This window comes from Anarhichas minor, unplaced genomic scaffold (assembly GCF_050575085.1).
Source record: "Anarhichas minor isolate MPS153535 unplaced genomic scaffold, ASM5057508v1 ptg000135l, whole genome shotgun sequence".
Classification (NCBI taxonomy): Eukaryota; Metazoa; Chordata; class Actinopteri; order Perciformes; family Anarhichadidae; genus Anarhichas; species Anarhichas minor.
The window spans coordinates 80,001-91,237 of NW_027466581.1; the positions used below are offsets into that span (position 1 = coordinate 80,001).

An 11,237-nucleotide genomic window follows, 5' to 3' on the forward strand; every position below is an offset into this window, starting at 1 on the left:
GTCCGTTAGAATCAGTCCGTTCTCTCCCTGGATGCAGTCTGGGAGCTGCTTGTTGTTCCCGTCGTCCTGAGAGGAGCTCAGGTTGGATATGAGCTGAGCCAGCTGACCCTGGTTCAGCTGCAGGACAGAGACATTCAGTAAACAGAACCAGGTTCAGAGACAGGAACGTGACTGAAGGTCAGTTAGAATGTGTCCAATACTTTGCTTCATGACCAAACACCTTCAAAGCTCGATATAATAAATAGAAAACAAACAAGAAAACACAGAACAAAGTATCCGGACCTTGAAGATCTGACACAGGTTCTCCAGAGCTCGGTCCAGGAACTCGTGGGTCTTCTTCAGACACTCTCCGCTCTCCTCCGGCTCGGCCCCGGAGAACGTGTTGTTGAGCTCAGAGGTTCCCATCCCGAACCACGACAGGAACGAGTTGTTGGCCGACACCTCGCTGGAGTGATCCGATATCCTCTTGGCCGTCTGCCGGGCTTGTGCGATAATCTGGATTAACTTCATCACCTGCAGAAACAACAGAAATGTGGCTTTGAGTCTCCTGCAGAAGTTAAACCTGGACTCAAATCCCAAATAAAAACCCCCGAAGACTAAACGTACTGCTCCTCTGAGCTCGGAGCCAAACATCTGTTTGTACTGGCAGTCCTGGCCCTCCAGAGCGTAGACGTGGCCCTTCACCCTGAACACCATGTCGGTCACCACGCGCTGCCGGGAGGACAGGAAGCTGCCGCCCTGGCTGGGCGTCAGGTATCCGCGGGGCTGCCGGTGGTGGAGGACGTGCTCCGGCTCCAGAAACAGCTGCTCTCCTGGTGACACACGGTTACTTTAGTTTGTCTGAAGCAGAGAGAAATCTACCGAATGCTTTAGAAACATCTTCACAGAGCCCAGAGTGACGTCTTCACATCAGTTTCATGACCAAGTGATGAACACAGGAGAGAAGAGGCTTCAGATGAGACTCTCACTGTCCTCTCAGGGCTTCCGTATGAAGACACCTCATACATATAAAGAGCGGCCATCTCTCCACCGTACTCTGACAGATAAAAGATGAAACCCGGAGATGAAATCTCTATAATGTGTTAAAGACGCCATCTGTCTCCACCTCACGTCGGGGACGTCTCTGTCCTCACCTTTCTGGATCATCTCGGCGAGGTTGGGCTGAGCGAACACTTTGGCCACTCTGAAGACCATCAGCGCGTTCCTGGCGTTAACCAGGTCCGTCCTCACGGCTCTGTTGAGCAGCACCTGGAAGAGCTTGGTGTACATCAGCAGGTTCTCCTGAACAAACGACTCCCTGTCCAACACAAACAAATGGAACAACAGATCAGCCACGTACCGACACACATCATCACGTTGGTGGGGAGCCGAGGACCACTGCGTGTTGGATTCATTCACAAAAAGGCGTCTATATCTGAGCCCAAAGACAGAATCAGACTCACCACTTGTCAGGTACGGTTCTGTTGGGGTCTGGCTGAGGGTTGGTACTCTCCTCGGTGTATCTCCACGGTTGGATGTAGCTCAGCCACGTCTCCAACACCTGAACACAGAGACGATCACGATAAACTAAACGCTGAACCCGTGAGCGTCTCTTCAGCCTCACAGCTGGTTATCCTTCTGGAGAGAGAAGGCTTGATGCTGAACAATAAGAAGGAAGTGGTTTCTGCTGCTCGCCCAAAGTCCACTTTAATCTGGTCCCTGTACAAACAGTTTGATTTATTAGTGGTTATCAAATAACTACCGAGACTAAACTTGGCTTTCATGTTTGATCCACCTTGCTGCAAACTGTACAGAAATATATTTAGAGTTTCAGTCATTTCCTCAAACCTTCAAAGACTTCATAGAAGAAGTAAACGAAGTCGCTGTGACGTCACTCGTTGTTTTGAAGCCTCGAGTTTGGGAATTAGGCCGTCGCCATCTTGTTTCTTTATCAACCAGTGAACAGGAAGTGACCACATCAGGACTGAGGAGGAGTGACGTAGAGACGCCGTATACGTCTCTGGTAGCGACCTGTCAATCACCGTGTAGCCCCGCCCTAAAGCATCCCCTGCTTTATGGTCTGTTTGACTCTAAATGGACCATAATGTACTAAATGAACATCATGCTGTATTGAAGAAGACTTGAAACTAGAGATTGAGACCATAAACTCATGTTTACAATGTTTACTGAGGTAATAAATCAAGAGAGAAGTAGAGTCATTTTCTCATAGACTTCTATACAACCAGAGGAGTCGCCCCCTGGTGGACACTAGAGAGAATGCAGCTTTAACACATGAAGCTTTGACTTCACTTTAAAGAACAAAATGACATCCAGTTAGGAAAAGGTTTTGTTATGGAGCACTGTGAAACACCACGAGCTCCAACTCTTCACAGCAGAACACTGATGAAGACTATTTCTCTGAGACTTACCGCTCTGAACGAGGCGTCCAGAGGCCAGTGACCGAAGCAATGCTGGAGAAACAGGTAGAGCTTCTGCTGCACGAAACGCTGCACCACCACTCTGTAGACAAGAGCAACACCACACATGTTGTTAGGAGTCAGTTTAATAATGTGTGTATATATACAAATACACACTTATTTTATAAGGGAAGGAGGAAGTCAAGAACGAGTAACGTCAACGTGAAGACAGGTAAGCTGCTCATTAGAGAAATGGACACACAGTTCATTTAAATAGTTTTAGTCCGTCTGTCTGTCTTACCGTCGACCCTCGTTCCCCTGCATGTGTCTTATTGTTGTTCTGCTGTGTCGGACCGATTTATACATATTATATAATCTGCATGTTTTGTGCTTCTGCTCTGTATGTTTTCAGAACGTATGCATGTTTCTATGATCATAAGTATGCATCATGTCTCTGCTCTGCATGTTGTCTGATGAGCCTCTGTGTTGCATGTCTTCATAGTACTTCATAGTACTTCACCGTGTAGTATAAAGGAGTCCTGCATGATGTTCTACTCATATTAATATCTTTTATTTCTGCAGCTTATGAACGGATACAAGATGAACTGTTATTTTAACCTTGTATTCAGTTGACTCTAACATCTGTCCAGGTGTTACAGATGTAAACTGGCCTCTTTGCTAATAACTTTACAGTGATGTTGTATTAACGTCCCTGTAAATAAACCAATAAACAGCTCATGAAATACACAGTAACTGGAGGATGAAGCCGACCTCTTGAACTCCTCCAGCGGGCTGGTGTGAGTGTGTGAGTGGGCCGACGGTGAGGAGGAGGTCAGCGTCTCTGGCTTCAGGCTGTTGGAGAAGGCGTGCAGGTGTTTGACCAGGAGACGCACCACCAGGACGTGCTCCTCCGTCGGGCTGAAGGGCTCCTGAGGAGACAACAGGTCACATGGTGCTACAGAGAACCACCAGCAGCTCAAAGCAGCCAATCACAGCGCTACCCTCGGTCCAGAAGCAGCCAATGAGAATCAGCGCATTGCTTTCTGTAGAGTTCAGAGGTCTCACGCCTACGAATAGTTAGTTTAACGTTGCTGAGAGAGAAATGGTTCTGCTGCGTATTTACCCGTTACAATAATATACGATGAGATAATAATAATGTCTGGAACCAAGAACTTCCTTTGAATTTATGAAAACAATAATAATTTATTCTCTTCCTAAGTCTGTAAAAGTCTTTCAGTCGATATATAATTCAAAGACTTAACACTGGACGTGGATGAACAGTATCATCTGATTTTTAATCATTTTTAAATGATCACTTCAAGACGACCGTGACTTATTAAAGTGTGAAAGGACCACATCACATTTTAATAAACGTCTGTTTGGGACCTCAGAGCTGCAAACCACAAAGCTGCTTCATAACGAACACGTGTCACCTCTGAACATTAAAACAATATATCTGATCATGTCATGACTGGCCTGTAAATAGAGATGTAGTCGTATCGTCTGCGTTGAGCAATAGTGTCGATAGATAGAATCTCATCCCCCCCCCCCCCCCACAGACTCCAGACTTAGTGTTAAAAACGTGCATTTAAAACAACAACAACATGCAGACTAACACACACTACAGATATTAGATCACAAAGCTGCAGCATCACTGCTCCTGTGGAGGCATTCCTCTGGTCAGACTGAACGACGTCATACAGGAATCACAAGAGCGTTTAACGTAATAACATTAACTAGTTTATCAACTGTGGGATTGAACCAAACATCGCTGCTTGTGGATCCGTATATGAAAAGGTCGATATATATGTATATATATATATATATATACATATATATACATACTCAGTCTGCAGCAGAGAAACACCCCCTGCTGTGATCTGACGGAGGTCGACCTCCAGGAGGTAAAAGGTAACAGTACTTGGTAGGTGTGGAGGGTCCCAGAGCCTGGTGGGGCGAAGGGTTGGCTGGACATACTGAGGCGGTACTGAAGCAGGGCCAGCTGATCACCCGTTACCACCAGGAGGGAGAGGAGGATGAGGAAGAGGAGAGACGGCAACAAAAAGGTGGAGGAGGAGGAAACAGCAGCGAGGAGAGAAGGGAGGAGGAGAGGGGAAGGAAAGGTGGCAGGAGGAAGGTACACATGAGAACAGCAGAAAGAGGTGGCAGCAAAAGAAATATAAGAAGGAGACGGAAACCAGACGGAAACATTCAGGAGGAAGACAGGAAGCAGAGAAGAAGAAGGAGACAAAATGAGATGTTGACTGTGGGAACACAACGTGATGAAGAGGATGAAGACTGCACACAGAGGGGTCACATGGGCTGAAGGATGGGAATCAATACCAACAATCAACAACACACATTTCACTGAGTCGACTGTGGATCATTGTGCTGACTAATGGAAACATCAACCAGGAAGTACATCCACATCAACATGTGACCTCCAGTGTGTGGGGTTTACTCTACTGTATATATATCTATATATAGATCTATAGACAGTGAAGATAGATTGTGTTTTGAATGGTTCCCATCACTCACGTTTAACATTATTAGCAGAGTGAACTCAGAACTGTAAGATGTAGTCTGAAGATGATGAATGTGTGATCAGATGATGTGTTCTGTGGTCCGTTAAACTCATTCACGTTAAACAGATCATTTAGTAAATAGAAACATGAAGAGTAAATCTCAGTTCCAGTCCACTCCTCACAGACAGAACACAGCAACAGCACTGTGCTTAACGGGTGTTAACGGCGTTTAGTACAAGACGTGTGGCCTTTACAAGGCAGCTGATTGGTCAGCATGTTTCCTGAGCAGCTTCATGGAGACATACGAAGACGTCACCCTGAGCTCCACATCAACGTTTCATGGACCCAACGACTAATTAAGATAATAATCAGATCAATAGAGAAAATAACCAATAGCTTCAGCCTTGATCTCAACATTAATGTCTCCGTTACTTCAGATTGTGAAGTAACTACAGACAACAGTACAGCTCCGTGCACCCTCCTGTATGTAGCTGTACATGACTACAGGTGTGTGCAGGTGAACAGAACAAACACCACCAGCACGAAGTCTCACTGGGATTGATTTAGGCAAATCTACATGAACATGGCGGGAGACTGGATCTGGTTTAAAGTGGCTTCAAGCTGCTAGAACAACATCGCGCCTCTTTATCTCATCTGTCGTACAAAATATGACTTTCAATAATCATCAGCCCTCTTTGGATCCGCTGAGATCTGTTGTTTCACAGGTTCACAACCCAAGAGTCCAGACCCGGGATAAACAACAACACTACAGGGTCCAGAAACCTTCATGATGGTGTCTCACACACAGAACACACACTCGGTGACACACACATGCAAACATGCAACGGAGGTGAAGAGAAGCAGAAGCACTTCTACATGCAAACGACTACATGCAGCAGCTTAACTCATCAGATACAAAAGGCATTTTAAAAACATTATATATAAAAAAAAAAAAAAAAAAAAAAAAAAAAAAAAATAATTTTTTTTTTTAATATATATATATATATATATATATATATATACACACACACACACACACACACACACATATATAACAGGGATTCCTGCTGTGCATTCACACTGCAAGCAACTCAAGGAATAACTTGGGGTCAGCTGCTTCACGTCTCTTTGCTGATGTGAAAGAAGTCGCTGTCGCTGCTCATCAACAGAAACATGTTGAACTGATCTGCTGCTCTGGTGGGGGAGCGAGGCTGCTTGCAGCGTGGTCACAGGGTTTTAGGTGAACCGGTCCTTTGATGGTGGTTTGTTCACAGTGTCACGTGAAGGTCAGGCTGAACTCATATTATGAGTATTAAACCATCTGTAGAATATATTCCAGAGGTGGCTGCGTATGTTTAATTCTGACTCGTGTCAGTTAACAGCCAGCCGTGCAGGAAGAGGTGTGGGGAGGGGGGGGGGGGGGGGGGCTATCTTACCTTTACCTGAGGAGACTGCAGCTTCTGGTACATCTCTAAGGAGTAGTGATGGAGCCAGATCTCCACAAACATCTGAACAAGAAGCACAATTTATTTTGTATGAGATTAAAAATAAAGAATCTTTCACAGTCTGAAGGACCATACGACTCTTTACAGAAGGAATATATGAATCATCTTTAATGAGCTGTAAGAGCTTCGTGTCTCACCTGGAGCAGCGTTTCAGACCTCCAGATCTCCTGAGCCGCCGGATCTGCGTTCACTGACGGCTGATGGAATATGTGATGTTTGAGGAGACTCGGACTGTGAACGCCGTAACCAGCAAAAGACACACCGGAAGACCTGGTGGAGTTACAACAGGAAAGAATTATGAAACATTCTGACCAAATACCAGGAGACAACCTCCGGTTTAACCTGCATTCTCTCTAGTGTCCACCAGGGGGCGACTCCTCTGGTTGTATAGAAGTCTATGAGAAAATGACTCTACTTCTCTCTTGATTTATTACCTCAGTAAACATTGTAAACATGAGTTTATGGTCTCAATCTCTAGTTTCAAGTCTTCTTCAATACAGCATGATGTTCATTTAGTACATTATGGTCCATTTAGAGTCAAACAGACCATAAAGCAGGGGATGCTTTAGGGCGGGGCTACACAGTGATTGACAGGTCTCTACCAGAGACGTATACGGCGTCTCTACGTCACTCCTCCTCAGTCCAGATATGGTCACTTCCTGTTCACTGGTTGCGAATTAACAACATGGCGACGGACGTAATCCAAGATGGCGACAACGAAATCGCTGAACTCGAGGCTTCAAAACACCCACAAACCACCGGGTGAGGTCACCATGACCACGTCCACTTGTTATTTGTACCAGTGTGATACTGAGTCAAACATTCAACCATTCAACCTCCACTGGGGTTCTCGTAATCAAAGAGGTTAGTTTGACAGACTGCACTCTGGTGGATTTATGAAAGCTTTGTGTAATAAGTACCTGGGTGACGGTGCAGTGACGGAGCCTCTGGAGTCAGAGAAAGGAGACGGAGGAACACTTCCTTCACAGGGCAGGAAGTACTTCAGGTACGTGTCCACCAGCACAAAGTAGGCGCTGTCAGTGGAGCTCCCGTGGTGGCCTTGTGGGTAGCTCTGAAAACAAACTCATTACGATCAACTTTAAAAATAAGAGACGCTTTATGAATCCACATTATTATCTTTTAACAGCCCACGCTTCATCAAACAATGAAGACTTCACAAGAAGCACTTTAACTCAAAGCTAAATATCACCCATAGGAGTTTTGGCAAACTCACCGTCGGCGTGATGAGACAGGAGGCAAAATGAAACATGAAGAATTCAAAAGGATCTGCAGAGCGTTGAGGAATAATGACGTGAAGTCGACAGTAAACTAAACCTTCAGAAGGATCACAGCTGGAATGATTCGTTCACTGATCACTCAGAAAACATCAGAAGTGATCGATTCTTTCAGGGTCATTCTCTTTGTCACATATTAAAGTAAATATCTTTGAGGTTTGAGCTATTCATCGGACAGAAGAAGAGTGTGTTGAACATGCTGAGATAAAGAGAAACTAAACACTAAACAGGAGAACAGCTGTGATCATCTCATGCTTCTGTTGCCTCTGAGAACACGGAGAGCAGACAGAGCAGTGTTTGTGTTGGAGGATACTGAGAGCCAGGTTCAGAGTCAGCAGACCAGAGAGAGGGAACTGCAGCTTGTTGTGGAACAGAGGGCATTCTGGGAGGACCCCCTCCTGGATGCAGACCTTCACAGGACCCTGCAAGACACACACCGGGGTAACAATGGCAGCTACAATTCTTCAGCTGGAGTAGCTTCCAGCACTAAGGACCAGTGACTTGTTGTATTCCTCGACATCATGGATGACAGACTCATCTAGAGATCAGTGATCAGACACATCAGTGAGAGTGAAGAAGACATGAAGCTCATTTCAGTTGGATGTTGTTTCTCAAGTAACTCGATGCCGTTTTGGAGCAAAACGTAAGTTATTTAATAGTCAAAGTTTTACTGGGAACATAGAATTTAATTAAAATTCTTTTGTTTACGCCATCGATCATAGTTCTTCTAAACGATTGGTCAAGAAAAGTGCCCTCGCTGCGTCTCTAATAAAGCTGATATTCCAAAGAGTGAAGAGCTTTATTCTGACGCTCTGCAATGAGGTCATCTTTCCCACTTCAGTCCCGCGTGTGTTGCATAACGCTGAGTCATTGATCTCCGTTAGTCACTGAAGCTCTCTGCAGGAGGACGGAGTGCTTGAGAGCGTCATGAATAAAACATGTGCTTAGAGGCTCACAGAGCGATGCAGTCTGTGTTTAAACTCTCATCAAACAGCCGCCGCACATTCACATGCTCGCTGCTCTACAATAAGAGTCCGTCACATGGAAACAATGGAGGTCGAGACACTAAAGAGACGAATGTTCTTACCGGCAGATAGTTGACGGGTATTTCATATTTGTACTCTTCTGCTTGAAGCTTATAGACGAGCTTCATCATCGGCCCACTGAAAGAACAAGAGAACACGGGTTGATTCTCTGAACCCGAGGAATCAAACTGCTGATGCGACGGTGGAGAACAGACGCTGCGTCTACCTCGGGTTTAGAAACTCCACGACGACGTTGTACTCGTTGCTCCGTGAATGCAGCAGTCGCAGGTTCCAGCCGGAGATGATGCCGTCCAGACTACCAAACACGGTCTCCACCAGCCAGGGGAAGATCACACGCAGCTCCTGAAGAGAAACGCACACTGCATCATAGACTGGACACACGGTGTAGCTCAGTAGTTTAGGGCTCTGGTCTGATGACCAGCAGTGAAAAGCTGAACTGTAGTTTTAGTGTTGAAGGAAAGACAACAGAAGGTCCTCCTCTTAAACTACGGGCAGAGCTTTAAGATGGACTGTGGCTGGTAAATACAGAAACCCGAGTACGCTAGAGTGACGTTCAGGAGCTTAGTTATATTGTTATACACTATATATATATATATAAATATAGTCTATGGGGTATTGTCAAGAGGAAGATGAGACACCAGACCCAACAATGCAGATGAGCTGAAGGCCGCTATCAAAGCAACCTGGGCTTCAATAACACCTCAGCAGGGCCACAGTCTCATTGCGTCCGTGCCACGCTGCATTGATGCAATAATTCATGTAAAAGGAGCCCCGACCAAGTATTGAGTGCATACTGTATACTGTATATGGACATCCTTTTCAGTAGGCCAACATCTGTATTAAAAATATTTTTTTAATTGGTCTTATGTAATATCCTAATTTTGTGAGATACTGAATTTGGAGTTTTCATTAGCTGTAAGCCATAATCATCAAAATAAAAAGAAATAAAACGCTTGAAATATATCACCCTGTGTGTAATGAATCTATATAATATATGAGTTTGACTTTTTGAATTGAATTACTGAAATAAATTAACTTTTCAATGATATTCTAATTCATTGAGATGCACCTGTGTATATCCATGGTTTCTCTTACAGTACCTTTGCAGGGTATTCATCGATGATCTTCACCAGATCTTGGCATCGCTGCAGCAGAGGTTTGGTGATCGAATCCGCTTTGAGATTGACCTGAAGCAACAAGCACAACACGTCAATGAGCAACAAGCACAACACGTCAATGAGCAACAAGCACAACACGTCAATGAGCAACAAGCACAACACGTCAATGAGCAACAAGCACAACACGTCAATGAGCAACAAGCACAACACGTCAATGAGCAACAAGCACAACACGTCAATGAGCAACAAGCACAACACGCCAATGAGCAACAAGCACAACACGCCAATGAGCAACAAGCCAATGAGCAACAAGCACAACACGCCAATGAGCAACAAGCACAACACGCCAATGAGCAACAAGCACAACACGCCAATGAGCAACAAGCACAACACGCCAATGAGCAACAAGCACAACACGCCAATGAGCAACAACCACAACACCTCAATGAGCAACAACCACAACACGTTAACAACTCAATCACTCAACGTGATAGCATGTTTAGTGAATCACAGGTTAGAAAACAATCTCGTTCAGAGAGACTCACCAGCAGGAAACTGGGCTGCTGTAACGTGGGAGCAGCCATGGAGGACCCGTATGTTGATGTCTTCTGGAGGACCCGTATGTTGATGTCTTCCTACTGGAGGCGGTAAACACGAACACAACTTTTAACTTCTTCCAACTAGAGATAGCGCCTAGCTTAGCATTACTTTGTTAGCCTCCTTAACAGATATAAACAGGCTGATAATTAAACAAATGGATGCTAAGGAAACTACTACTACTGAGGAAGATAACTGTGTGTTCTGTTGATCCGATAAAACAATGTGACTGGAAAACTCAGTCCGTCAATGGAACCATGCAAGTTAGCATGAGGCTAGCTAGCGATAGCTTTAAACACACACACAAAGCGACGGAGAGAAGTTTAGCTCACAAACACTTTGAGAGAACCTTAAATCGTTGGAGAGAACTCCTCTTTACCTTCTCCACTGACAGCAATTAAAATATATATTCACTAGTTTCTCATCAACCGCGTTTAGTTTCCATCAGAGTGGTTCAACCGCGACCAGTCGTTGACGTCTTCTTCTGTGGTGTTTTTTTTTAACTCATGTTGTTGCACATTACTGCCGCCTTCCGGAATTACTCTTCTTCTTCTTCTAGTTTTACGGCAGTTTGCATCCATCTTATTGGAGCATTACCGCCACCTTCTGCTGGAGTGTGAATCACACAACAGACTTACTCTCTTTACCCCAAAACAAAACACAACACAAATACCACATGAACCTACATTTAATCCTCCATGTTTTACCTCTAGACCTACAATGATCATATAATATATAATACATATAATATATTA

General features: G+C 44.7%; 1 protein-coding gene across 5 annotated transcripts in view; it reads right to left on the bottom strand.

Annotated features, from left to right (window-relative positions):
• smpd4 (sphingomyelin phosphodiesterase 4) overlaps positions 1 to 10,996 on the bottom strand; it is a 14,268-nt gene extending 3,272 nt beyond the window's left edge. The window contains exons 1-18 of one of the 5 annotated variants that reach the window (XM_076083501.1): positions 10,862 to 10,996; positions 10,431 to 10,523; positions 9,868 to 9,954; positions 8,973 to 9,109; positions 8,809 to 8,884; positions 8,035 to 8,143; positions 7,661 to 7,713; positions 7,347 to 7,498; positions 6,564 to 6,696; positions 6,364 to 6,429; positions 4,318 to 4,398; positions 3,168 to 3,325; positions 2,409 to 2,499; positions 1,443 to 1,540; positions 1,134 to 1,297; positions 607 to 812; positions 283 to 513; positions 1 to 117 (exon numbers count right to left, since the gene is read on the bottom strand). The exon at positions 1 to 117 is cut by the window's left edge and continues 15 nt beyond it. In XM_076083501.1, the coding sequence (XP_075939616.1) occupies positions 1 to 117; positions 283 to 513; positions 607 to 812; positions 1,134 to 1,297; positions 1,443 to 1,540; positions 2,409 to 2,499; positions 3,168 to 3,325; positions 4,318 to 4,398; positions 6,364 to 6,429; positions 6,564 to 6,696; positions 7,347 to 7,498; positions 7,661 to 7,713; positions 8,035 to 8,143; positions 8,809 to 8,884; positions 8,973 to 9,109; positions 9,868 to 9,954; positions 10,431 to 10,469 (1,998 nt within the window). In that variant the 5' untranslated portion in view covers positions 10,470 to 10,523; positions 10,862 to 10,996. Of the gene's footprint in view, positions 118 to 282; positions 514 to 606; positions 813 to 1,133; positions 1,298 to 1,442; positions 1,541 to 2,408; positions 2,500 to 3,167; positions 3,326 to 4,317; positions 4,399 to 6,357; positions 6,430 to 6,563; positions 6,697 to 7,346; positions 7,499 to 7,660; positions 7,714 to 8,034; positions 8,144 to 8,808; positions 8,885 to 8,972; positions 9,110 to 9,867; positions 9,955 to 10,430; positions 10,524 to 10,861 lie in introns of all 5 variants that reach the window. The other 4 variants (XM_076083499.1, XM_076083500.1, XM_076083504.1 and 1 more) reach the window with 4 other exon arrangements.
• Between the last annotated feature and the right edge of the window lie 241 nt (positions 10,997 to 11,237).